Raw genomic sequence first — 26,858 nt, 5'->3', positions numbered from 1 at the left:
CCAGGTCGACATCAGGGCTGAGGATGGTTAGTGTGTGTGTGTGTGTGTACTCCAGGTCGACATCAGGGCTGAGGATGGTTAGTGTGTGTGTGTGTGTACTCCAGGTCGACATCAGGGCTGAGGATGGTTAGTGTGTGTGTGTGTACACCAGGTCGACATCAGGGCTGAGGATGGTTAGTGTTTGTGTGTGTGTGTACACCAGGTCGACGACATCAGGTCTGAGGATAGTTGGTGTGTGTGTGTTGATGTTTTGGAGACGGATGAGGGATATTGTTCCATTTTTGGGACAGTGGGTAATGGCAAAGTTTTCATATTTCATTACTGACGGTAGTCGTTGTGAGAAGCTTTGTTCAGATATGTACACAATTGTGTATGAATTTGAAATATAGGTCTATTAATTACTATTTCTAGATTTATTGTTCTTTTTATACATACTGCATGTTCACTTAGGTTTTCTAAGTAGGGTCTGTTGAAGGCTAACATTATTCTGCCTTTTGATTTGTTGCTACCCAGTTTATCACAGCAAAGTTTTTGGAGCATACAAATTGCTGGTAAGCTTGTGAAACAAGTTTTGTATTTACATTTTATAGCCCGTCTCTGAGTCAATTCGGCTAATTAGTACATGTCGGGTGAATAGCGTTGTGATGTAGTCAAGATGTGTTTGCAGCGTTCTCCACCAGACTGGGCTATGAGGAGCACATCCCGGGCCAGACGCGCGACTGGAACGAAGAAATCCAGACAACACGAGAGCTGCCTCACACCAACCTGCCAGAAAGACTCATCAGAGAGAGGGCCATCTTCAAGGTACACCACATTACTTTGTTTTATCAGTATTGCAAAGTTTGAAGATTCTGATGAAGTAGAACATTTAACATTTTTGTGTTCAGAACATGAAGTGCTTGCAACTGTATTTTAGTCTTTGTTTAATTTTGTGTTGGGATATAATATTAGGGGTACCTTTGTTTTGTGACCATGAATAAAAGCTTTTTTCTAAGAATTTAAGGAGGGGGGTGATTGGGAGGGGGGGGGGGGGGCAGGGTGAGAGAGAAAGAGAGAGAACACTGATGAAGAAGCTTAAGCAATGAAAGTGTTCACCATTGACGTTATTTTGCAGGTATAAATTAAGGATGTATTCTCTGTATATTCCGACAGGTACACAGTGACTTTGTGGCGGCGGCAACGCGCGGTGCGATGGCGGTCATTGACGGTAACGTCATGGCCATCAACCCTGGGGAGGATGCAAAGTACGTTTCTTTTCTTTTTTAAATTCTGTTTGTCTTTCTGTTTCCAATTCTCCCTGCCTCTGTTTCTGTCTCCGTCTATGATAATCAATGTCCCTCTCTGTCGCACACATGAAATCACACACCTTCTCTTTCTTTACACCCCCGGTATAGGGGTGTGTATAGGATTCGGTCGATGTGTTTGTTTGTTTGTGTGTTTGTGTTCGCATATAGATCTCAAGAATGAACGGACCGATCGTCACCAAACTTGGTGAACAGGTTCTATACATTCCTGAGACGGTCCTTACAAAAATTGGGACCAGTCAAACACACGGTTAGGGAGTTATTGGTGGATTAAGATTCTACAAGGACTTATAGAGGGACATATTAATGGTCAAAGGGAAATAACCTTCTCAGTTGGTGGCAGTGAGAATGGTAAGGACGGGGGTGTTTTTCCTACCTCGGAGGAATTTCTTGTTTTGTCTGTCATTGTTCCTCGCTCCATTGGCTTTTTAAGTTATCTCTCCCTTAATGTCTAGCTCTGAGTGTACAAGTAACAAAAAACATCTCGTGCCTCACACAGCAGTGATAAAGTCACTGTGTGTGACAAGACATGCATACTGGGACGCAGGACTCAGGAATGTTTTATTTCAGGTGTTGGTAATTATAGACATTCATTTGTGAAATATTTGTCTGAAAAAGCAGCCTGTGCTGGCCCAGAACTTGTAATGATTAACATTGGAGATTGTTAAAAGGGGGTTTATCTGTACCAGGTCCATGAAGACTTAGAATTCCAGGCAGTGTAATCAAGGGGGTGTTGTTAACTGGTGTGCTTTGTGTTTCAGAATGCAGATGTTCATCTGGAACAACATTTTCTTCAGCCTTGGTTTTGACGTCAAGGATCACTACAAGGACTTTGGTGGAGATGCTGCTGCTTACGCTGCCCCCGTGAGTCACTGTGTGTTTGCCATGTCGATTATGAGTTTGTGTGTGATGTGTGGCCAGGACTGACGGTGACTGTGTGAAAGGAACGCTAGGTTGTGATAGTGTTGGATGTGAGTGTGATGCTGCAGAATAAATGTTTTTTGTATGTTGTACCTTCACGCCATTTTGCTCAGCAGAAGTAGGAATGGATGCTTTATCCAGGCGTGCACATATATCATATGCAGCTGTTATTTGTTTTAGTGGAACTTTTTTTAATTTTTTTATTTCTCTTGCCAAAGGGTGTGTTATTTTGCTTGCTGTGTGTTGTATGACAGTGTGTTTTGTGGTTGCTGTGTGTTGTATGACAGTGTGTTTTGTGGTTGCTGTGTGTTGTATGACAGTGTGTTTTGTGGTTGCTGTGTGTTGTATGACAGTGTGTTTTGTGGTTGCTGTGTGTTGTATGACAGTGTGTTTTGTGGTTGCTGTGTGTTGTATGACAGTGTGTTTTGTGGTTGCTGTGTGTTGTATGACAGTGTGTTTTGTGGTTGCTGTGTGTTGTATGACAGTGTGTTTTGTGGTTGCTGTGTGTTGTATGACAGTGTGTTTTGTGGTTGCTGTGTGTTGTACGACAGTGTGTTTTGTGGTTGCTGTGTGTTGTATGACAGTGTGTTTTGTGGTTGCTGTGTGTTGTATGACAGTGTGTTTTGTGGTTGCTGTGTGTTGTATGACAGTGTGTTTTGTGGTTGCTGTGTGTTGTATGACAGTGTGTTTTGTGGTTGCCAGGGAAATGACCTACAAGGAGTGAAGGCGTATTTCAACCTGGACCCTAAAGGCCTGTTCACACTGGGTACAGTTGTGGTGGACTACAGGGGATACCGCGTCACAGCACAGTCCATTATACCAGGTGCGTTGCTGCCAACATTTTGCTCTACCTCTTATGGGTACAAACATTTTGTCTTACATTTTATGGTCATATATTGTACTACGTTGCAAGCCCCTGGAGCAATTTTTTGAGTCACTTGAGAAAAAGTGACTATGTAATCGGTCAGTGTTAGTCTGTCCGGCCGGCCGTCTGGCCGGCCGGCCGTCCGTAGACACCACCTTAACGTTGGACTTTTCTCGGAAACTATCAAAGCGATCCGGCTCATATTTTGTTTAGTCGTGACCTCCAATGACCTCTACACTTTAACGATGGTTTCGTTGACCTTTGACCTTTTTCAAGGTCACAGGTCAGCGTCAAAGGAAAAATTAGACATTTTATATCTTTGACAAAGTTCATCGGATGTGATTGAAACTTTGTAGGATTATTCTTTACATCAAAGTATTTACATCTGTAGCCTTTTACGAACGTTATCAGAAAAACAAGGGAGATAACTAGCCTTTTCTGTTCGGCAACACACAACTTAACGTTGGGCTTTTCTCGGAAACTATAAAAGTGACCGGGCTCAAATTTTATGTGAACGTGACTCCCAGTGACCTCTACACTTTGACGTCTGCTTTGGTGACCTTTGACCTTTTTCAAGGTCACAGGTATGTCTTGAAGGAAAAAAATTGAAATATCATATCTCTGAAACTATTCATCGGATTTGATTCAAACTTTATAGGATTATTCTTTACATCAAATTATTTACATCTGTATTGTGTTGTGAATAGCAATTTCTTCCTGTCCATCTGATGCCTCATATAATATTCAGAACTGCGAAAGTGACTCGATCGAGCGTTTGCTCTTCTTGTTTTATTAGTGCTTTTGTGAACAAGAAACAATTAACAAGTGGCTCTATCCCATCTCCCCCCTTTCCCCTATCCCATCTCCCCCCTTTCCCCGTCGCGATATAACCTTGAATGGTTGAAAACGACGTTAAACACCAAATAAATAAAGAAAGAAAGTCTTACATTTTATGGGTACAAACATTTTGTCATACATTTTATGGGTACAAACATTTTGTCATACATTCTATGGGTGCTAAGGGAGCATAATATATGGGTGCAGTCTGTGAGAGTGAGTAGCATTAGCAACAAGCTTTATTTTCTGTTTGCACAATGGATTTTCTGTGCATTTCAATTCAGCAAGGCATAAATATAAGATGTGCTTAGTAAAACAGATATTTTCTTGTTGGTACATGGTGTTAGATGGCAGACAGGTGGAGAATCTGACAAGTGCACATATTGTTGATTGTGATGGCGGTTAGAGGTTGGATCATCAGGTGTGCTTAATGCATGATATCACATACGATTCCTGACTTTTTCACAGGTATCTTGGAGCGGGAACAAGAACAGTCGGTGGTGTACGGCTCTGTCGACTTCGGCAAGACCGTGGTGACCAGTGACAAGTACAGGGAACTGGTGAGATACTCTACTCCTTCATTTCTGCTACAATTTTCTGTTTGAAAAATGTTATACCATCATAATCTGCTGATTTTGTATTTGTGTATATTAGTATTTTTCTTTTGTTGCTGTTTTTTTCTTTATAAAACAGCATGATCTTTAAAGATGTTTTCGGTAAATAACTGTCAGGATTTTCAAGCGATGTGGCAGAGTAAGCGCCCCAGACACTGAGGAAAGCGCCAACACGTTGCCAAGCGACAGACACAGTGCTAGCCGTCATAGACCATTCATTGCAACAAACAACTAACTCTGATGTGTATTTTATGCAGTGTGGCGCTTAATATGATACCATTTCTTTTCAAAACTAAACTCATCGGACTTCACGATTTGTTGTGGCAATGATTATGAAGCAACATGTTTTGATTCACTGATTATTTTTGTTATTATTGTACAGTAAAACCTGAGTCTAGCGACCCTTGTTGTAACGGCCACCTGCTACATACGGACAGTTTATCATGGCACGAACACGATTTCAACAATAACTAACCTTTAACGGGCGGACACCTGCCACTTACGGACGCGGACACGATTTTTCGGACCGTAGGAAGTGTAAACACTGTCACAAACGGACACAACGTACATAAAAACGCAACTTCGAAAACTCGACTGTTATGCAGTCAGTGCTCGGCAGCCGTAGCCGTAGCACAAATGGTTGTTGATTGGTTGTCCTGTCCCTTTTCTGACCAATCAGTGGCTTGTTTAGATGGAGACCCACTTTCGCTCACTCACTTTCGCTTCGCTCACTTTCGCTTTTCCGCATTGTGGATACAGTCACAACCAAAAGCAACAGTAGACTACTGTGTTTGAAAATGGAATCTCCAGCAGGAAAAAGAAAAGCGTTGACTTTAGAGCAGCGTGTCGCTGCCTTGAAAAAACTAGATAGCGGCCAATCATGCCGAGATGTGGCGAAGGAGATGGGATGTGGTAAAACACAGATCGCGAGGATCAAATCGGAAAAAGAAGACGTGATGATCTCTCTCTCTTTGTAAGGAATCGTTCGAAGGAAACAATAGTTAACACAGCTAAATTTTTGTTCCATGCATTTATGCTGAGACTAGAAAAACTGAATGAAACAAGAGCTGACCCAATTTGGTCGAGACACACTGCGGAATTTCCCGTTGAATGACTGATGAAGAGTCAGCTATTTTTAGCTTTGTGACGTCCGACTTGCGTAAGTTTGAATGCACAGTGTGTGTAGGGAACGGGGTAGGTGGGGGGGGGGGGGGGATATGTTGTTGTTGTTGTTGTTGTTTGCTACATGTATCATTTGTTTACTCACATTTTCAGTGAGTCTCATGTTCAATCCAATAAATACATACTACAGGACTGACAAAAAGTGTCTTGTTCATTTTACGTGCTCTTTGTAAAATATTGCCCCGGCCCCTCCACCTGTGAAGAAGGGACACCTGTCTAATAGGGACACTATTACCATTCCCCAAGGGTGTCCGTTAGAGACAGGTTTTACTGTATAAGATAATTGTGTAGATCAGATTCCCGGAAATCACTGATATTTTTATTGTTGTATATTTTATTTTAATATTACTTGCATGTTGAGTGCAATAAGATGTATTTTCTACGTGTTTGCCTAAAGCTAACCAAAGATTTGTGTGTGTTACAGCTCCAGAACACAGCCTCTCAACTCAAGATCAGAGCACACAAGTAAGACCCCTTACTTTCTTTATAGAAAGCTACCATTACTTCTAGTCTTATAGAAAGCTACCATTACTTCTAGTCTTATAGAAAGCTACCATTACTTCTAGTCTTATAGAAAGCTAACGTTATTTCTAGTCTCATAGATAGCTACCATTACTTCTAGTCTAATAGAAAGCTAACGTTACTTCTAGTCTCATAGAAAGTTACCATTACTTCTAGTCTTATAGAAAGCTACCATTACTTCTAGTCTTCAGTCATCTTCACAACCTTTTGTAGTCTTCATTGTAGTGCTATATTTTCGTTTTTTCTTTTGTTTGATGCAAAGAGCATTGTATGCTTTTGAATGAACCGTACACAATAAGTGTGCCATGAAGAATGATCCTATCTTTAGAAGCCTTTTGTTTGACAATGACATGCATGATACGGTGACGGTATGTGGTTATCTTTTCCTCAGAGTTCTCAACAGCAAGAATGAAGAGATTGAGCTGCTATCGTCAATAGAATGCAAGGGCATTGTGGGTAATGACCAGCGACACTACATCTTGGACCTGCTGCGAACGTTTCCACCTGATGTTAATTACCTGCCAGGTCAGTTGTCCTTAAAATCTATATTCATTTTTGACTCACATGTGAAGCAAAAGTGAGTCTATGTACTCACCCGAGTCGTCCGTCCGGAAAACTTTAACGTTGGATATTTCTTGGAAACTATTCAGTCTATCAGTACCAAATTTGGCAAGATGGTGTATGATTACAAGGCCCAAAAAAACATACATAGCATCTTGACCTTGCTTCAAGGTCAAGGTCGCAGGGGCCATAAATGTTGTCTAAAAAACAGCTATTTTTCACATTTTTCCCATTTTCTCTGAAGTTTTTGAGATTCAATACCTCACCTATATATGATATATAGGGCAAAGTAAGCCCCATCTTTTGATACCAGTTTGGTTTACCTTGCTTCAAGGTCAAGGTCACAGGAGCTCTTCAAAGTTGGATTGTATACATATTTTAAAGTGACCTTGACCCTGAACTATGGAAGATAACTGTTTCAAACTTAAAAATTATGTGGGGCACATGTTATGCTTTCATCATGAGACACATTTGGTCACATATGATCAAGGTCAAGGTCACTTTGACCCTTATGAAATGTGACCAAAATAAGGTAGTGAACCACTAAAAGTGACCATTTCTCATGGTAGAAAGAGCCAATAAGCACCATTGTACTTCCTATGTCTTGAATTAACAGCTTTGTGTTGCATGACCTTGGATGACCTTGACCTTGGGTCAAGGTCACATGTATTTTGGTAGGAGAGCAGTTCTTAGTGTATGATGTCATTGCTAGGTTTAGTTATTTGAGGTCATGTAAAGGTCAAGGTCAAGCATGTGAGTCGTATGGGCTTTGCCCTTCTTGTTTTAATTGGGCTGTGAATTACAGTGTGGTGTCCGTTAAGTTTGGTCTTTGTGTCTGTAAAGTTAGGTCTGTGTGTCTGTAAAGTTTGGTCTGTGTGTCGGTAAAGTTTGGTCTGTGTCCGTTAATTTGGTCTGTGTGTCCGTTAAGTTTGGTCTGTGTGTCTGTAAAGTTTGGTCTGTGTCCGTTAAGTTTGGTCTGTGTGTCCGTTAAGTTTGGTCTGTGTGTTCGTTAAGGTTGGTCTGTGTGTTCGTTAAGTTTGGTCTGTGTGTCCGTTAAGTTTGGTCTGTGTGTCCGTTAAGTTTGGTCTGTGTCTGTTAAGTTTGGTCTGTGTGTCCTTGACCTTTGTGTTGTGTGTTTCAGTGGAGGAGGAGGAGGTAAGCCAGGAGATGAAGGAACACGGTTACCCCCGGCAACACCGACACAAGCTGCCCTGTCTGCGCCAGGAGCTCATCGAGGCTTTTGTCGAGTACGACCTTGTGTGGCATGCACACACACACACACACACACACACACACACACACACACACACACGTGCGCGCGCTTGCAATACGCATACTTACATGCACATGCACGCACACACTCGCACTCGCACACACACCTGTATTTATCCTACATGCTGCACTCACTTATAAGTGAACAAAATGATGTTGCAGGAATCGCTACGTAGCATTTGTGCGACACGCAGCCTACCAGTTCCAGCAACTACAGCTTTTGAAACAAGCCAAGAGCAAAGACAAGGAATCCGAGGCTTCGTCAGACATCAAGATCAAGGTCATTGTGCAAACAGCTTTTGTCTTATATTGGTTTATTGCTATGTAAATTTAAATTTTGAGAGGAATACGATAAAACGCTTGTTGGTGGTACAGTCTTCAACCAGAGTGCCAACCAGAGGTGGTCCTTATGGACAGTTTTCAAAAGGTAAATTGTATACAAAATAATTTCGTCACAAATCATCCCTGGAAAACGCAAGTAAACCATTGTGGTAACTGTAATGGGCAGGTAGTTATCAAGAGGTGGTCGACAGGGCAGGATGGACGAATAGCACAAGAGTTATTCATTGTTCATGCAGAGAGGTATGATTGTTGTGTGTGTGTGTGTGTGTACAAAGAAAGCGGTGCCAGAGAACAGAGAGAGCAAGGAGAAGGTTACTGAAGGTTGATTGGTGTGTTTGTACAGCCACCCCCAGAGAAAGCGGTGCCGGAGGTGCTGGTGCCGGAGAACGGAGAGAGCAAGGAGAAGGAGAAGAACGAGGAAGACATGGTGACAGCCGAGGCCAAGAAGATCGTGGAGACACTGACCGCCACAGACAGTCAGACATGTGAGTGGCAGCAGGGAAAAGTATGCATGTTGTGGCAGCAGGGAAAAGTATGCATGTTGTGGCAGCAGGGAAAAGTATGCATGTTAACAACAGACAGTCTCAGACATGTGAGTGGCAGCAGGGAAAAGTATGCATGTTAACAACAGACAGTCTCAGACATGTGAGTGGCAGCAGGGAAAAGTATGCATGTTAACAACAGACAGTCTCAGACATGTGAGTGGCAGCAGGGAAAAGTATGCATGTTAACAACAGACAGTCTCAGACATGTGAGTGGCAGCAGAGAAAAGTATGCATGTTAACAACAGTCTCAGACATGTGAGTGGCAGCAGGGAAAAGTATGCATGTTAACAACAGACAGTCTCAGAAAACAGGGTCTTAACAAGGAGGGAGGTTTAAATTGGGGGGTGGGGGTTGTGTGTCTTTGAAGAGGGGTTCCACTGTAGTGGTGTGTTAGTGCAGTGACTTGAAGGAACATGTGCAGGGGATGTCTGACTGACTGACTATTTTATAAGTCAAAGCAAGGGGTGTGTATGGCTGAAGGAATGTAGCTGGTAGGATCAGTTTCATGTTCGAACACAGTGCTGTACATGCTATAGAGTGTGATGTTGACGGTGATGTACTGTGTTTTCCAGTTGAAGAGAACACCAAGGACATTGTCAAGAAGGCGGCCAGGGCAGTGGGCTCTCTCAGTGACACAGGTAAGGTCACAAATCTATTTTCGTTCACATTTCCTGATTTTAATTCTCCATGTTTTGGGCCATTCAGGACAACTCTTATTAGACACTAGCTGTATTCGAGTGGCAACTAGCATTACATTTCCATCAAAATCGGTGCAGCTGTTTTGGGGTCTTTTGTCATACACACTGACAGAGGAATCATTGCCAGTATTTCTTGGATGTATTTTATGGTGTTGACTGGAGGCAGATTATTTTGGATACAAGTACTTCTAAGTCAAATTGGTGGCAAGTTTTTATATTTAGTCAAGTTTTGACTAAATATTTTAACATCGAGGGGGAATCGAAACGAGGGTCGTGGTGTATGTGTGTCTGTCTGTGCGTGTGTGTCTGTGTGTGTGTGTGTGTGTGTGTGTGTGTGTGTGTGTGTGTGTGTAGAGCGATTCAGACTAAACTACTGGACCGATCTTTATGAAATTTGACATGAGAGTTCCTGGGTATGAAATCCCCGAACGTTTTTTTCATTTTTTTGATAAATGTCTTTGATGACGTCATATCCTGCTTTTCGTGAAAGTTGAGGCGGCACTGTCACGCCCTCATTTTTCAACCAAATTGGTTGAAATTTTGGTCAAGTAATCTTCGACGAAGCCCGGACTTCGGTATTGCATTTCAGCTTGGTGGCTTAAAAATTAATTAATGACTTTGGTCATTAAAAATCTGAAAATTGTAAAAAAAAAATAAAAATTTATAAAACGATCCAAATTTACGTTTATCTTATTTTCCATCATTTGCTGATTCCAAAAACATATAAATATGTTATATTCGGATTAAAAACAAGCTCTGAAAATTAAATATATAAAAATTATTATCAAAATTAAATTTTCCAAATCAATTTAAAAACAGTTTCATCTTATTCCTTGTCGGTTCCTGATTCCAAAAACATATAGATATGATATGTTTGGATTAAAAACACGCTCAGAAAGTTAAAACGAAGAGAGGTACAGAAAAGCGTGCTATGCAGCATAGCGTAACCACTACCCCGCTCTTCTTGTCAATTTCACTGCCTATGCCGTGAGCGGTGGACTACGAGTATACGGTCTTGCTGCGTTGCATTGCGTTCAGTTTCATTCTGTGAGTTCGACAGCTACTTGACTAAATATTGTATTTTCGCCTTACGCGACTTGTTTATTTCTCAGATAAAGCATTTGACAAAGGAAAAGATAGCCTTATCAGAAAATAAGGTGATACCCAGATAGAATGTGATTGTGACATAATGAGGACAGCTGTGTGAATGAAATGAATATGGTGTTTTGTGTTTCAGAGTTCAGCATGTCGTTCAATCCAGACATCTTCCAGCCACACGTCGTCCATGTGGACCCAGAGGTAGGTTGGCACGGCAAGAGTTTTTGACTCGCATGCGAAGCAAAAGTGAGTCTATGTACTCACCCGAGTCGTCCGTCCGTCCGTCCGTCCGGACGTCCGTCCGGAAAACTTTAACGTTGGATATTTCTTGGACACTATTCAGTCTATCAGTACCAAATTTGGCAAGATGGTGTATGATGACAAGGCCCAAAAAAACATACATAGCATCTTGACCTTGCTTCAAGGTCAAGGTCGCAGGGGCCATAAATGTTGCCTAAAAAACAGCTATTTTTCACATTTTCTCTGAAGTTTTTGAGATTCAATACCTCACCTATATATGATATATAGGGCAAAGTAAGCCCCATCTTTTGATACCAGTTTGGTTTACCTTGCTTCAAGGTCAAGGTCACAGGAGCTCTTCAAAGTTGGATTGTATACATATTTTAAAGTGACCTTGACCCTGAACTATGGAAGATAACTGTTTCAAACTTAAAAATTATGTGGGGCACATGTTATGCTTTCATCATGAGACACATTTGGTCACATATGATCAAGGTCAAGGTCACTTTGACCCTTATGAAATGTGACCAAAATAAGGTAGTGAACCACTAAAAGTGACCATATCTCATGGTAGAAAGAGCCAATAAGCACCATTGTACTTCCTATGTCTTGAATTAACAGCTTTGTGTTGCATGACCTTGGATGACCTTGACCTTGGGTCAAGGTCACATGTATTTTGGTAGGAAAAATGTGTAAAGCAGTTCTTAGTGTATGATGTCATTGCTAGGTTTAGTTATTTGACCTTGACCCTGAAGGTCAAGGTCATGTAAAGGTCAAGCATGTGAGTCGTATGGGCTTTGCCCTTCTTGTTATTTTTTATTAGGTTGTTTGTTGTGTGAGTGTGTGAGTGAGACATTGTGAGTTTGTGTAGTATGTGTGTGAGTGTGTGTATCGGTGTATTTCTAGTGGGTGTGGATTGTGTGATGGTAATAGCTGATTTGTTCATTGTGTGTGTGTGTATCTAATGGGTGTGTGTGATGGAGATTGCTGATTTGTCCTTCGTTGTGGGCTACTTAATGTAGTCACGTTTATGTTGGTGTTGCAAGTTACTCACACAATGTCTGTGTGTTGCAAGTTACTCACACAATGTCTGTGTGTTGCAAGTTACTCACACAATGTCTGTGTGTTGCAAGTTACTCACACAATATCTGTGTGTTGCAAGTTACTCACACAATGTCTGTGTGTTGCAAGTTACTCACACAATATCTGTGTGTTGCAAGTTACTCACACAATGTCTGTGTGTTGCAAGTTACTCACACAATGTCTGTGTGTTGCAAGTTACTCACACAATGTCTGTGTGTTGCAAGTTACTCACACAATGTCTGTGTGTTGCAAGTTACTCACACAATGTCTGTGTGTTGCAAGTTACTCACACAATGTCTGTGTGTTGCAAGTTACTCACACAATGTCTGTGTGTTGCAAGTTACTCACACTATGTCTGTGTGTTGCAAGTTACTCACACAATATCTGTGTGTTGCAAGTTACTCACACAATATCTGTGTTGCAAGTTACTCACACAATATCTGTGTGTTGCAAGTTACTCACACAATATCTGTGTTGCAAGTTACTCACACAATGTCTGTGTGTTGCAAGTTACTCGCACAATATCTGTGTGTTGCAAGTTACTCGCACAATATCTGTGTGTTGCAAGTTACTCACACAATGTCTGTGTGTTACAAGTTACTCACACAATATCTGTGTGCTGCAAGTTACTCACACAATGTCTGTGAGTTGCAAGTTACTCACACAATATGTGTGTGTTGCAAGTTACTCACACAATATGTGTGTTGCAAGTTACTCACACAATATGTGTGTGTTGTAAGTTACTCACACTATCTGTGAGTTGCAAGTTACTCACACAATATCTGTGTGTTGCAAGTTACTCACACAATATGTGTGTGTTGCAAGTTACTCACACAATGTCTGAGTTGCAATGTTTAGTCCTTTGTACTGGAAACTTGCATTCTCCCAGTAAGGTCATATATTGTACTACGTTGCAAGCCCCTGGAGCAATGTTTTGATTAGTGCTTTTGTGAACAAGAAACACTTAACAAGTGGCTCTATCCCATCTCCCCCCCCTTTCCCCTATCCCATCTTCCCCCTTTCCCTCGTCGCGATATAACCTTCGTGGTTGAAAACGACGTTAAACACCAAATAAAGAAAGAAAGAAAGTCTGTGAGTTGCAAGTTACTCACACAATATCTGTGTGTTGCAAGTTACTCACACAATATCTGTGAGTTGCAAGTTACTCACACAATATCTGTGAGTTGCAAGTTACTCACACAATATCTGTGTGTTGCAAGTTACTCACACAATATGTGTGTTGCAAGTTACTCACACAATGTCTGTGTGTTGCAAGTTACTCGCACAATATCTGTGTGTTGCAAGTTACTCACACAATATGTGTGTTGCAAGTTACTCACACAATATCTGTGTGTTGCAAGTTACTCACACAATATCTGTGTGTTGCAAGTTACTCATACAATGTCTGTGTGTTGCAAGTTACTCACACAATATGTGTGTTGCAAGTTACTCATACAATGTCTGTGTGTTGCAAGTTACTCACACAATATCTGTGTGTTGCAAGTTACTCACACAATGTCTGTGTGTTGCAAGTTACTCGCACAATATCTGTGTGTTGCAAGTTACTCACACAATATCTGTGTGTTGCAAGTTACTCACACAATGTCTGTGTGTTGCAAGTTACTCACACAATGTCTGTGTGTTGCAAGTTACTCACAATATCTGTGTGTTGCAAGTTACTCACACAATGTCTGTGTGTTGCAAGTTACTCACACAATATCTGTGTGTTGCAAGTTACTCACACAATATCTGTCTGTGTTGCAGGGAGAGACGTTCCAGAGAGAGAAACAGCTGGTCAAAGATGCCGCAGAGTTCATGGTGTTGCATCAGATACCTACACTGGTGAGTCTCGCAACTTCACACAAGTATTGGTCGTCATGACAGGCAGCGACAGGGGACTTGGTGCCAGGGTTCATAGCAAACCCGTGTAGTGTTTGCTGGTGTACGCTTGATTTTGCAAAGTCGCTGAAACTAGAAACAGACTGAAGCTACACATGGTTAATAAACCATCACAAGACAGACTCAATCACTCTTTCACAGAATCCCCACAAGTTAACACCACCCTCATCTATTTCTAGAGTGTAGACATTTTTCACTTTCCCAGAATCAACATGATACCTAGAGCGGGGATGTAGCTCAGTCGGTAGCGCGCTGGATTTGTATCCAGTTGGCCGCTGTCAGCGTGAGTTCGTCCCTACGTTCGGCGAGAGATTTATTTCTCAGTCAACTTTGTGTGCAGACTCTCCTCGGTGTCCGAACACCCCCGTGTGTACACGCAAGCACAAGACCAAGTGCGCACGAAAAAGATCCTGTAATCCATATCAGAGTTCGGTGGGTTATAGAAACACGAAAATACCCAGCATGCTTCCTCCGAAAGCGGCGTATGGCTGCCTAAATGGCGGGGTAAAAAACGGTCATACACGTAAAACTCCACTCGTGCAAAAAACACGAGTGTACGTGGGAGTTTCAGCCCACGAATGCAGAAGAAGAAGAAACATGATACCTTTGTCAAGATCTCCATATTACCGTACTTTCCGGGTCATAAGGCGCGACTTTTTTCCTCGAGTTCGACCCCTGCGTCTTGTATAATAAGCGCCTAATCCGTGTATGAAATACGAAACAAATCAAAGAGACCGCTTGAGTACCAGTCAAACAACTTGTGATAAGGCATGTTTCAGCTACTAGGTACTGCCCTGCCTTTGATCTGGCCGCACACACAGATTTCCACTCTGTTAAACTCGGTCACTGACCCCGGTGCAGGAAGTGTTTCCTCTCAGATATGACAGGGGAACCACCTCTCATGGCAAAAACTGGGTCATTGACCCCTGGGAAGAAGGTCGTGTCTATAAACAAGGCCACCCAGCTACCACAATGCCTTTGATCTGGCCGCACACACAGAGCACACATATTTTCACTCAGTTAAAGTCGGTCACTGACCCCGGTGCAGGAAGTGTTTCCTCTCTCAGATATGACAGGGGAACCACCTCTCATGGCAAAAACTGGGTCATTTTGGTGCGCCCTATCAGCCCCCTGCGTCCAATGGGTGACTGGATTACAATTTTTTTTAAAAAGGGGGTGCGTCTAGTATAACGAAGCGCCTTGTCACCCGGAAAGTACGGTACTTGCATTCCTCCCCACAACCATTTAATTTTCAATCTGTGTTTGTGATTGTTTTTATTTTTCTTCTATGAGTGTGACATCTCTGAACGTTAAAGCACTGTCTACACCTGAGCATTGGTTGTGTTACAGATCAGTGACTGTCTGGACCACTCATCATCTCCCATTGACGGCATCACGCTGTCCGAAGCCATGCACGCCAGGTGAGTGGACACTATGCTTGGCTGTGATAAGAGCTGGATGGTGTACATGAGTGGGAAAGAGAGATCAGCCAGAGAGGGAAGATGTTAATAGGGTGATGGAGACGGCAGGGGTGCGGAGATAGCTCCGTTGTACTGTTGGCTTGGCTGACCATGCAGTCAGATCCTTTGCTTTGTTGGCTGAGGTACATACCACACAGAAGGGCGCAATGGCCAATTGGATAAGACGCCAGCCTCCCATGCGGAAAGGGTAGAGTTCGAATCCTGGCCGCACCTGTTGGGTTAAGTTTGGAGATTTTTCCGATCTCTAAGTGCCTTATCACCCTTCTGTGTACCTGCAAGCACAATACCAAGTGCACACGGAAAAGATCCTGCAATCCATGACAGAGTTTGGTTGGTTATAAAAAAAACAAAAATACCAAGCATGCCTTCCTTGAAATAGGAGTATGGCTGGGTGAAAACACGGGTGTATGTGGGAGTTAAAGCCCATAAATGCAGAAGAAGATGAAGTACATACCAAAATGATTGAGACTGAGCGGCAGGGTTTCAGTGGTGTGATGACTGTGGGTGTAATACTGACTGCACTGTGTGTTGCTGTGTTTCAGGGGCATCAATATGAGGTACCTGGGCAAGGTGGCCGAGATGTTCGCCAAGTATTCCTCTGTCGGCTACGTCTTTGTAAGTCCTCTTTTCTTTCCATCCTAGCCAACTTTGCACACATAGAAAACTATCAACAGTCTGGGTGATTTGTGCGCAAAGGTGTTGGAGGTTTTTTTAATTAATTTTTGAACAGATACCAGTAGCTCTTTTGTGAAGTTAATTTATTAAAAACATTCACAATCTGAACAGGAAACTGTCAGGATGATGATGTTTGGTATGTGTCAGAGATGTTCTGTTTCCGTTATGAAGAAGACTTCATAGATTAGATACAAATAACATAGATTGCCTCCTTCCTTGCCTCCTTCCTGTCTATCTGTGTTGAAAAGCTTTGTGATGTGTGTGTGTGTGTGCAGAGTATAGCGATCAGTGAGTTGATATGTCGCGGGGCCAAGCACATGTTCAAGGGCTACATGCAGGGGGTCGACATGATGAACCTGTCATCGGCCATCAGTCACTTCCTCAACTGTCTGCTGGGATCCTACCCCTCGCCCCACGCTCAGGTCAACGCAGAAGAGGTCAGTGCTCACGCTCGTCTCGCTTACAACAAGAATTTATTTTGTCTTGAATTTTGTTTTGAACAGACCAATTCCGCAAAGAACTCAGTCAAGTTGTCATTGGTTGTGGAAGAGTAACTTTCCCTTGTTTCTATAGAAACGCTTAGGCAAGCCTACAATGTTAAGTTTCTATGGGAAGGAAGCAAGAACAAGGGAAAGCAACTTTTCCATAAAACACCGACTGAGTTATTTCCGGAATTCGTCTTTTAGTGTGGTTGATTCTGACGCTTTCTTGGTCTTACACATTCTCCTTATTCTGTGTTGTTCTTATTGTGGTTGATTCTGACGCTTTCTTGGTCTTACACATTCTCCTTATTCTGTGGTTGATTCTGACACTTTCTTGGTCTTACACATTCTCCTTATTCTGTGGTTGATTCTGACACTTTCTTGGTCTTACACATTCTCCTTATTCTGTGGTTGATTCTGATGCTTTCTTGGTCTTACACATTCTCCTTATTCTGTGGTTGATTCTGACACTTTCTTGGTCTTACACATTCTCCTTATTCTGTGGTTGATTCTGACACTTTCTTGGTCTTACACATTCTCCTTATTCTGTGGTTGATTCTGACACTTTCTTGGTCTTACACATTCTCCTTATTCTGTGGTTGATTCTGACACTTTCTTGGTCTTACACATTCTCCTTATTCTGTGGTTGATTCTGACACTTTCTTGGTCTTACACATTCTCCTTATTCTGTGGTTGATTCTGACACTTTCTTGGTCTTACACATTCTCCTTATTCTGTGGTTGATTCTGACACTTTCTTGGTCTTACACATTCTCCTTATTCTGTGGTTGATTCTGACACTTTCTTGGTCTTACACATTCTCCTTATTCTGTGTTGTTTTTAGTGTGGTTGATTCTGACGCTTTCTTGGTCTTACACATTCTCCTTATTCTGTGTTGTTTTTAGTGTGGTTGATTCTGACGCTTTCTTGGTCTTACACATTCTCCTTATTCTGTGTTGTTTTTAGTGTGGTTGATTCTGACGCTTTCTTGGTCTTACACATTCTCCTTATTCTGTGTTGTTTTTAGTGTGGTTGATTCTGACACTTTCTTGGTCTTACACATTCTCCTTATTCTGTGTTGTTTTTAGTGTGGTTGATTCTGACGCTTTCTTGGTCTTACACATTCTCCTTATTCTGTGTTGTTTTTAGTGTGGTTGATTCTGACGCTTTCTTGGTCTTACACATTCTCCTTATTCTGTGTTGTTTTTAGTGTGGTTGATTCTGACACTTTCTTGGTCTTACACATTCTCCTTATTCTGTGTTGTTTTTATTGTGGTTGATTCTGACGCTTTCTTGGTCTTACACATTCTCCTTATTCTGTGGTGTTCTTATTGTGGTTGATTCTGACGCTTTCTTGGTCTTACACATTCTCCTTATTCTGTGTTGTTCTTATTGTGGTTGATTCTGACGCTTTCTTGGTCTTACACATTCTCCTTATTCTGTGTTGTTTTTAGTGTGGTTGATTCTGACGCTTTCTTGGTCTTACACATTCTCCTTATTCTGTGTTGTTTTTAGTGTGGTTGATTCTGACACTTTCTTGGTCTTACACATTCTCCTTATTCTGTGGTGTTCTTATTGTGGTTGATTCTGACGCTTTCTTGGTCTTACACATTCTCCTTATTCTGTGGTGTTCTTATTGTGGTTGATTCTGACGCTTTCTTGGTCTTACACATTCTCCTTATTCTGTGGTGTTCTTATTGTGGTTGATTCTGACGCTTTCTTGGTCTTACACATTCTCCTTATTCTGTGTTGTTTTTAGTGTGGTTGATTCTGACGCTTTCTTGGTCTTACACATTCTCCTTATTCTGTGGTGTTCTTATTGTGGTTGATTCTGACGCTTTCTTGGTCTTACACATTCTCCTTATTCTGTGTTGTTCTTTACAGAGGATGTGTAATTTTTGGTGACAGATAGGTCATTTTTTTTTTTTAGTTCAAAAGGTATTGAATTTCATTTGAAACATACAGACATTTAACAATAATAATAATGCAAACTTTTATAGCGCTATTCTAGAAAAATGTCTACTCTTAGCGCTTTACAATACATACATCGACCAAGCATACTATACACGCACAGGCAAAGAAACCGACCAAACATAACCAACAAACTATACATGCACAGGCAAAGAAAGCGACCAAACATACAATACACGCACAGGCAAGATAACGACCAAACACAAACAAACATACTATGACCAAACATAACCAACATACTATACGCGCGCAGGCAAAGAGAACAATCAGCACATGTAATAATTACTGACAACTAATAATGCAGGCATACAGTGACAGTCCAATACACAGCCTAAGCACAAGAACCACAGTAGGCTTCTATATAAAAACGTGTCAACGGTACTATTTACACACACACAAACAGTGCTGACACAAAGCGCAGAAAATATATATACACGTTATTTTAGGCGCTAGGTAGGGGGTGAGGTGGGGCGGGATGGGGTGGGTGGGGAGATGCTGGGGGGGAAATCACTTGCGCTGAAAAGAAAACAAACAGGAAATGTTTTCAATGTACATATATATCCTTATGAGCCCAAATGATACCAATTTTGCTTGACTTTCAGTCATATATCTCACATAGTCTCTGGAAAACGAAGGAAGAATATAAAATGAACTTCTATACTCATCAGTCCTGTAGACACATGTATAGAGAGTGCACACTGTATCTGTGCTGTGGAAAACAAAGTCTGCAAGGTGTGATCGTGTTTCAGCTCCAAACTAAAGCCAGGAAGAAGAACAAGCGGAGGAACAAACAGAGCAGTGTGTTTGCCGTGGGTGAGTGGACATAGTAACATCAACACCTGTCTTCATTTCAGTTTCGGCTCTTGTCAGTAGGATTAGCTCCACTGTCACTGTCGGATGCACTGGGGCAGTAGTGCTTTCATGAGTGTTTCTTTTCTTTGGAACTTTTTTTTTTTAACCTCACCTGTTCGCTGCCATTCAATATTTTGTTGTTGTTTATTGAACGGTTTGTTGCCGGTTAAAGCATGTTACCCAGGACGTCAGCTAACATCCTATGGGCAGCAAGAAGGTTAAAGAAAGATTAATTTGTTCATTTGAGGAGCTGGAGTCAAAAAGAACTACCTTTTTATTTTCCAATAGGTTTCTGAATTATGAATAAAAGCTTCTGTCAAAGAACAACATATAATACATTGAGTTTTTTAGGCAAGGATAACCCAAACTGATTGAAACCCAAGTGAGACGTGTGTGAATGTTGTGTGCAGACAACTCTGAGTGGGTGTCGGACACGCCAAAAACTCTGTGGAAGAAGATTGTGGATGAGGTGGCCGACTACTATGGATACACTCTGGAATGGTAGGGCTGCTGCCGCTATTGTTTCTCTCTCTCTCGCTGTCTCTGGGCATGAGCCTTTAGCACAAACTTCACTCCAATTTTGCTATGCTTTGGTGACAGAGTTTGCTCTTGAAGAGATGTATGTAAATCAGACACCCACCCTTTCTGACTTGTATCACTGAATGCCAAGTTCTTTGACATTGGTGTGTTTGACACATGATTGCAGTCACTCCGTAGAAAGTGCCATGTGAACTTGCGGGCACTAAATCCTAAGTTCTTGCAAAGAATGTTCCCCCTACTGTTGTTACATTGAAGTATTTTTGATACTTGTGTTTGCAGTGACTCCATGGAGAGTGCGACAGAGCGTTACGGCTTGCAGCGAGTGTCGTTGCTGCGAGCGTTTTGCCGTGCAGCGGGCGTGCAGTTACTGCTGCGCGAGGTCAACCTTGAGGTGCGCAACAAACAGCTGTTCTACGAAGACGACATCATCAACACCACGCCCATCGTCAAACACATCAGTCCCAGGGTAGGTAGCCGTGTTGTCTTCTCTCTGAAAAAATAAATCCCTGCGCTTAGAACTGTACCCACGGAATACGCGCGATATAGGCCTAATATTGATTGATTTCATGTTTCTGTCTGTCACTCGTCACTGTTACCACGCCCATCGTCAAACACACCAGTCACAGGGTGGGTGTCAGACAGTGTTGGGTTTAAGACTTCCCTTTGATTTTCTGTTTCTTCTCTAAATTCGACAGGTGATGATGGATTAACAAAATGTTTGTGTTATAGAGAGCTGTTCGAGTAGCATGTAAGCAGTAGTGTTGTGATGTGGAAAGTACAGGGAAAGAAAAAAGAGAAGAGTTAGAGAGAGAGAGATCAGGCAGAGAGAGAGAGGCACAGAAGAAACAAGTCGCGTAAGGCGAAATTACAACATTTAGTCAAGCTGTGGAACTCACAGAATGAAACTGAACGCACGACGGGCGCTATGGCGGGGTGGTAAGACGTCGGCCTCTTAATCGGAAGGTCGAGGGTTCGAATCCCGGCCTCGGCCGCCTGGTGGGTTAAGTGTGGAGATTTTTCCGATCTCCCAGGTACACTTATGTGCAGACCTGCTAGTGGCTTATCCCCCTTCGTGTGTACACGCAAGCACAAGAACAAGTGCGCACGGAAAAGATCCTGCAATCCATGTCAGAGTTCGGTGGGTTATAGAAACACGAAAATACCCAGCATGCTTCCTCCGAAAGCGGCGCATGGCTGCCTTAATGGCGGGGTAAAAACGGTCATACACGTAAAACTCCACTCGTGCAAAAAACACGAGTGTACGTGGGAGTTTCAGCCGACGAACGCAGAAGAAGAAGAAAAACTGAACGCACTGCATTTTTTCACAATGACCGTAGTCCGCCGCTTGTGCAAAACGGAGTGAAACTGACGAGCCTGTTCAGCGCGGAAGTGGTTTCGCTGTGCTACATAGCACGCTTTTCTGTACCTCTATTCGTTTTTACTTTCTGAGCGTGTTTTTAATCCAAACATATCATATCAATATGTTTTTGGAATCAGGAACCGACACGGAATAAGATGAAATTGTTTTTAAATCGATTTCGGAAATTTAATTTTGATCATAATTTTTATATTTTTAATTTTCAGAGCTTGTTTTTAATCCAAATAAAACATATTTATATGTTTTTGGAATCAGGAAATGATGTAGAATAAGATGAACGTACATTTGGATTGTTTTATATAATTATAATTATATAAAAAAAATAATGTTATTACAATTTTCAGATTTTTAATGAGCAAAGTCATTAATTAGTTTTTAAGCCACCAAGCTGAAATGCAATACCGAAGTCCGGCCTTCGTCGAAGATTGCTTTACAAAAATTTCAATCAATTTGATTGAAAAATGAGGGTGTGACAGTGCCGCCTCAACTTTTACAAAAAGGCGGATATGACGTCATCAAAGGTATTTATCGAAAAAATGAAAAAAACGTCCGGGGATATCATTCCCAGGAACTCTCATGTCAAATTTCATAAAGATCGGTCCAGTAGTTTGGTCTGAATCGCTCTACACACACACACGCACAGACAGACAGACACACATACACCACGACCCTCGTCTCGATTCCCCCTCTATGTTAAAACATTTAGTCAAAACTTGACTAAATGTAAAAAGAGAAGAGTTAGAGAGAGAGAGAAGAGTTAGAGAGAGATCAGACACAGAAGAAAAAGAAAATGGAGACCATCAGGCGTGGGCTATAGTCTAGTGGTAAAAACATAATCCGTCCATGTGGAAGGTTTGGGGTTTGAAACCAGGCTGTGCCCGATGGGTTAAGGGTGGAGATTTTCCTGATCTCCCAGGTCAACTTATGAGCAGACCTGCTAGTGCCTTATCCCCCTTTGTGCGTACACTCGATCGATTAAGACCAAATAATACAAAAATTGCAACCTGCGAATGCAAAAGAAGTGACTGTAAGAGAACTCTCAGTAATTGGGGTGGACCTTAACTTGGTGCATGTCTTGTTCCCCAGGCGACGGACGCGTTCCACTTTTTCTCTAGCGGCCAGAGCAAGATCCAGGCTGGGTCGCTGCGGGAGGGTTACGAGCTGATCAGTGAGGCCCTCAACCTGCTCAACAACGTGTACGGTGCCATGCACTCCGAGATCGCCGCCTGTCTGAGACTCCTCGCCAGGCTCAACTACATCATGGGAGACTACCCAGAGGTACAGTGTGTGTGGTTATACTGGGGTGTGTATAGGTGTTACTGTCTCCTGGCTAGACTCAACTACATCATATAATAATATGGTGATCTTAAAAAATGTACCGTGTTGATTCTGAGGTAGTGAACAATGGGTATTAGACTCTCGGGCATAGGTGTATGTTTTGAAACTTTAAGCAATGCATGTTATGAGGTGTAGAAATGGTCAGTTTGAGGTTTGGACATAATGTAGCCCTGGCTCCCCTATATTCACCCTCAAGTCTCACATAATGTACTACCCAGTTTTATGAAGCAAGCTTTTCGTTTGATGCAAGTTAATGTATGTTGTGTGTTATTGTGTGCAGGCCATGTCTTTCCAGCAGCGTGCAGTGTTGATGAGCGAGAGAGTGCTGGGAGTGGACCACCCAAACACCATCACTGAATATGTGAGTCCATCACTACTGTAGGATTCAGTCTTGTGTAGTGTTAGTCTAGTATAGGTGTGGATAAGACCAGCCCAACACCATCACAGAATATGTGCGTCTTGTCTTACCATTTAGGAAGAGCCCCTTTCATTGGGAACAGAATTTTTATTCCTTTTCGTGCATGTGCAACATGCTTGACAAGAAATGTGTGTCCCCGTTCAGTTATTTAGAGAACAGATGAATTTCAGTTGAAAAGTCTGGTGTCAGTGTAATAATGACATGATTACATATTTTGGATGCCACCTCAACATTATTATGCTCTATTTCAGGCCCACCTAGCCCTGTACTGCTTTGCCAACAACCAGGTGCCCAACGCTCTGCGTCTGATGTACCGCGCTCGCTACCTGGCGCTGCTGTGTCACGGGGAGAACCACCCCGAGATCGGCCTCATCGATGTGAGTCCTCCATCACACTGGCACACACTCACAGATGCATGCATGCACTCACACAGATGCACACACTCACAGATGCATGCATGCACTCACACAGATGCACACACTCACAGATGCATGCATGCACTCACACAGATGCACACACTCACAGATGCATGCATGCACTCACACTGGCACACACTCACAGATGCATGCATGCACTCACACAGATGCACACACTCACAGATGCATGCATGCACTCACACAGATGTGAGTCCTCCATCACACTGGCACACACTCACACAGTTGTGAGTCCTCCATCACACTGGCACACACTCATAGATGCATGCATGCACTCACACAGATGTGAGTCCTCCATCACACTGGCACACACTCACACAGATGCACACAGGTTAACCCCCCCAAAAATAGGTTTAATTTTCTTTTGTGTAATTTCAGCTGCATTTAGTCACCACTTTTGTCTTCATTGTAACTGTTGTCTTTAGAACGTAGAGTGTCGTTTTAGAATATATTTTCTCTGTCACTTTCATGTGTGTGTCTCGTTTGTAATAAGGTTAAACCCTCCATTGAAGCGTTCAGTGTTATCAAACGTGAGAAGTTTTAAAGTCACCAATGATTTTTTTTTTGCCCCCTCAAAACATGGTGTTACATGTGTTGTGTTGTGTGTTGCAGTCCAACATCGGTCTGATCCTGCATGCGGTGGAGGAGTACGAGCTGTCTCTGCGCTTCTTGGAACACGCCCTCACTCTCAACATCAGGTGAGATTTCAGTCCAAATGTATCAAGGTTTGTTGACACGCAGAAATACATATGTTGGAAGAGTTGATTTTCACAGTCATGGGTCTTGCATGTTGTACTGGTTTAAACATTGTACTCTTGAAAAGAAACAAATACCTCATTAATCGTACATGTACTTTTAAAATGGAAAGACATCTGTTGCTGTCATTACTTTACCAGGAGATTAGAAACTGCTATGGAGTTGAGCTTGATAACTATGGGCTGTGTGTGTGTTCTGTGCTGACAATGGGCTGTGTGTGTGTTCTGTGCTGACAATGGGCTGTGTGTGTGTTCTGTGCTGACAATGGGCTGTGTGTGTGTTCTGTGCTGACAATGGGCTGTGTGTGTGTTCTGTGCTGACAATGGGCTGTGTGTGTGTTCTGTGCTGACAATGGGCTGTGTGTGTGTTCTGTGCTGACAATGGGCTGTGTGTGTGTATTCTGTGCTGACAATGGGCTGTGTGTGTGTTCTGTGCTGACAATGGGCTGTGTGTGTGTTCTGTGCTGACAATGGGCTGTGTGTGTATTCTGTGCTGACAATGGGCTGTGTGTGTGTGTTCTGTGCTGACAATGGGCTGTGTGTGTGTTCTGTGCTGACAATGGGCTGTGTGTGTGTTCTGTGCTGACAATGGGCTGTGTGTGTGTTCTGTGCTGACAATGGGCTGTGTGTGTGTTCTGTGCTGACAATGGGCTGTGTGTGTGTGTTCTGTGCTGACAATGGGCTGTGTGTGTGTTCTGTGCTGACAATGGGCTGTGTGTGTGTTCTGTGCTGACTATGGGCTGTGTGTGTGTTCTGTGCTGACAATAGGCTGTGTGTGTGTTCTGTGCTGACAATGGGCTGTGTGTGTGTTCTGTGCTGACAATGGGCTGTGTGTGTGTTCTGTGCTGACAATGGGCTGTGTGCTTGACAGGTACTTTGGGCCGGGCAGCTTGAAGGTAGCCATGAACTATCACCTGGTGGCCAGGACTCACTCGTGTCGCGGTGACTTCAGGGCCGCCCTGCACAGCGAGAAGGAGGCTTTCACCATCTACAAACGCACAGTCAGTACCCCCGGCTGTTTTTTCCTCACTTCAGTACCGTCGTACTTCATGACGGCTACTTAAACAAACACCTTAACTCGTGCAGACCCACGTTATTGTAGTTACTTCCCCTGCTACACAAGTATTGCACTGCCATTCTTCCTGCTAGCTCAATGTCTTATCTCCGGCCATCATATGTACAGTTTTAGATGATATATTGATATGTTATTCCCATTTAGACACAAATATCCCACTTGAAATAGATTGGGACCCTCATGGTCCTACCAGGCCACGCTAGATCTGTGTCAAAAAAAGAAGTCGTAATTTGGTCATAAATGCAAATGACATTGGTATTTTCCATGTAGCTTGGCGAGGCTCACGAGCGCACCAAAGAGAGCTCGGAGTGTCTGAAGCACCTGACGCAGCAAGCCGTGGTGCTGCAGAAGAAGATGAACGAGATCTACAAGGGAGACAAGAGCATCAGCTTCCCCCCCATCCAGATCCAGACCCCGTCCCTGCAGAGCGTGCTGGAGACTCTCAACATCATCAATGGCATCGTCTTCGTGCAGATCAGGTAAGATACACCACCCCCTCGCACCTTCCCCTGCCACTCCATCATGCAAAGTAATCATGTAGAACATGCCATCCTGCCTCCATCAACCATTGTAGAAGTGTGGACTACACCACCCCTCCGTGCTTGACAGTCACTGTACCACCCCTCCGTGCTTGACAGTCAACAATTTGTGCTAAATTAGTTTTCATATTTTGCGCCAGTAAAGGTAAAGCACATTGGACACATTTATGTGCAGTGCAATCCCCCTTTTACCAGCTCACTTCCTCCTTTTTAAGGCTCTCCTTTATAAGATGTTCTGTTCAAAGCCTTTATAACATGTACCTACATTTTAAAACTCCCTCCCATTTAAGACCTGATTTTCTCAGATTTTGGAAGGTTGTAAAATGGGTGGTTCCACTGTACCACCACTCAAATACCGTACTTTCCGGGTCATAAGGCGCGACTTTTTTCCTCGAGTTCCTTGACATTGTACGCTAAGTTTTGCTTAGTGCTTGGGTTCTTGGTGTTATGTCTCAGTTAAATGTATGCTTTGTATGCTTGTTGATTTGTGCTAGTTTATTCTATAATGAATTTGTAAAGCGCCTGGAGCCAATTGATGGGACTCGCGCTATAGAAAAGTTATTTATTATTATTATTATTATTACCAGTCAAACAACTTGTGATAATGCATGTTTCAGCTACTAGGTACTGCCCTGCCTTTGATCTGGCCGCACACACAGATTTCCACTCTGTTAAACTCGGTCACTGACCGGTCACTGACCCCGATGCAGGAAGTGTTTCCTCTCTCAGATATGACAGGGGAACCACCTCTCATGGCAAAAACTGGGTCATTGACCCCTGGGAAGAAGGTCGTGTCTTTTAACAAGGCCACCCAGCTATCACAATGCCTTTGGTCACTGACCCCGATGCAGGAAGTGTTTCCTCTCTCAGATATGACAGGGGAACCACCTCTCATGGCAAAAACTGGGTCATTTTGGTGCGCCCTATTGGCCCCCTGC

At 42.7% G+C, this 26,858-nt stretch overlaps 1 protein-coding gene across 2 annotated transcripts in view; it reads left to right on the top strand.

Moving 5' to 3' along the window:
- Nucleotides 1-26,858, top strand: part of LOC138975274 (clustered mitochondria protein homolog) — a 60,604-nt gene that overhangs the window by 28,558 nt on the left and 5,188 nt on the right. For both annotated transcript variants that reach the window (XR_011458586.1, XM_070347930.1), the window contains exons 10-34: nucleotides 668-804; nucleotides 1,153-1,244; nucleotides 2,066-2,168; nucleotides 2,928-3,048; nucleotides 4,396-4,487; nucleotides 6,148-6,188; nucleotides 6,637-6,770; nucleotides 7,948-8,053; nucleotides 8,241-8,358; nucleotides 8,764-8,905; nucleotides 9,538-9,603; nucleotides 10,901-10,962; nucleotides 13,849-13,926; nucleotides 15,334-15,404; nucleotides 16,007-16,079; nucleotides 16,415-16,576; nucleotides 19,341-19,404; nucleotides 19,854-19,944; nucleotides 20,263-20,449; nucleotides 22,448-22,639; nucleotides 22,980-23,060; nucleotides 23,369-23,494; nucleotides 24,164-24,249; nucleotides 25,178-25,307; nucleotides 25,652-25,860. Coding sequence is in view for 1 of the 2 variants with exons in the window: in XM_070347930.1 (XP_070204031.1) it covers nucleotides 668-804; nucleotides 1,153-1,244; nucleotides 2,066-2,168; nucleotides 2,928-3,048; nucleotides 4,396-4,487; nucleotides 6,148-6,188; nucleotides 6,637-6,770; nucleotides 7,948-8,053; nucleotides 8,241-8,358; nucleotides 8,764-8,905; nucleotides 9,538-9,603; nucleotides 10,901-10,962; nucleotides 13,849-13,926; nucleotides 15,334-15,404; nucleotides 16,007-16,079; nucleotides 16,415-16,576; nucleotides 19,341-19,404; nucleotides 19,854-19,944; nucleotides 20,263-20,449; nucleotides 22,448-22,639; nucleotides 22,980-23,060; nucleotides 23,369-23,494; nucleotides 24,164-24,249; nucleotides 25,178-25,307; nucleotides 25,652-25,860 (2,764 nt within the window). In the remaining variant the exon portion in view is untranslated. The remainder of the gene's footprint in view (nucleotides 1-667; nucleotides 805-1,152; nucleotides 1,245-2,065; nucleotides 2,169-2,927; nucleotides 3,049-4,395; nucleotides 4,488-6,147; nucleotides 6,189-6,636; nucleotides 6,771-7,947; nucleotides 8,054-8,240; nucleotides 8,359-8,763; nucleotides 8,906-9,537; nucleotides 9,604-10,900; nucleotides 10,963-13,848; nucleotides 13,927-15,333; nucleotides 15,405-16,006; nucleotides 16,080-16,414; nucleotides 16,577-19,340; nucleotides 19,405-19,853; nucleotides 19,945-20,262; nucleotides 20,450-22,447; nucleotides 22,640-22,979; nucleotides 23,061-23,368; nucleotides 23,495-24,163; nucleotides 24,250-25,177; nucleotides 25,308-25,651; nucleotides 25,861-26,858) is intronic.

This window comes from Littorina saxatilis, linkage group LG9 (assembly GCF_037325665.1).
Source record: "Littorina saxatilis isolate snail1 linkage group LG9, US_GU_Lsax_2.0, whole genome shotgun sequence".
Classification (NCBI taxonomy): Eukaryota; Metazoa; Mollusca; class Gastropoda; order Littorinimorpha; family Littorinidae; genus Littorina; species Littorina saxatilis.
The sequence above is the reverse complement of the archived record's forward strand: the minus strand, read 5'-3'. Positions and strand labels throughout refer to the sequence as shown.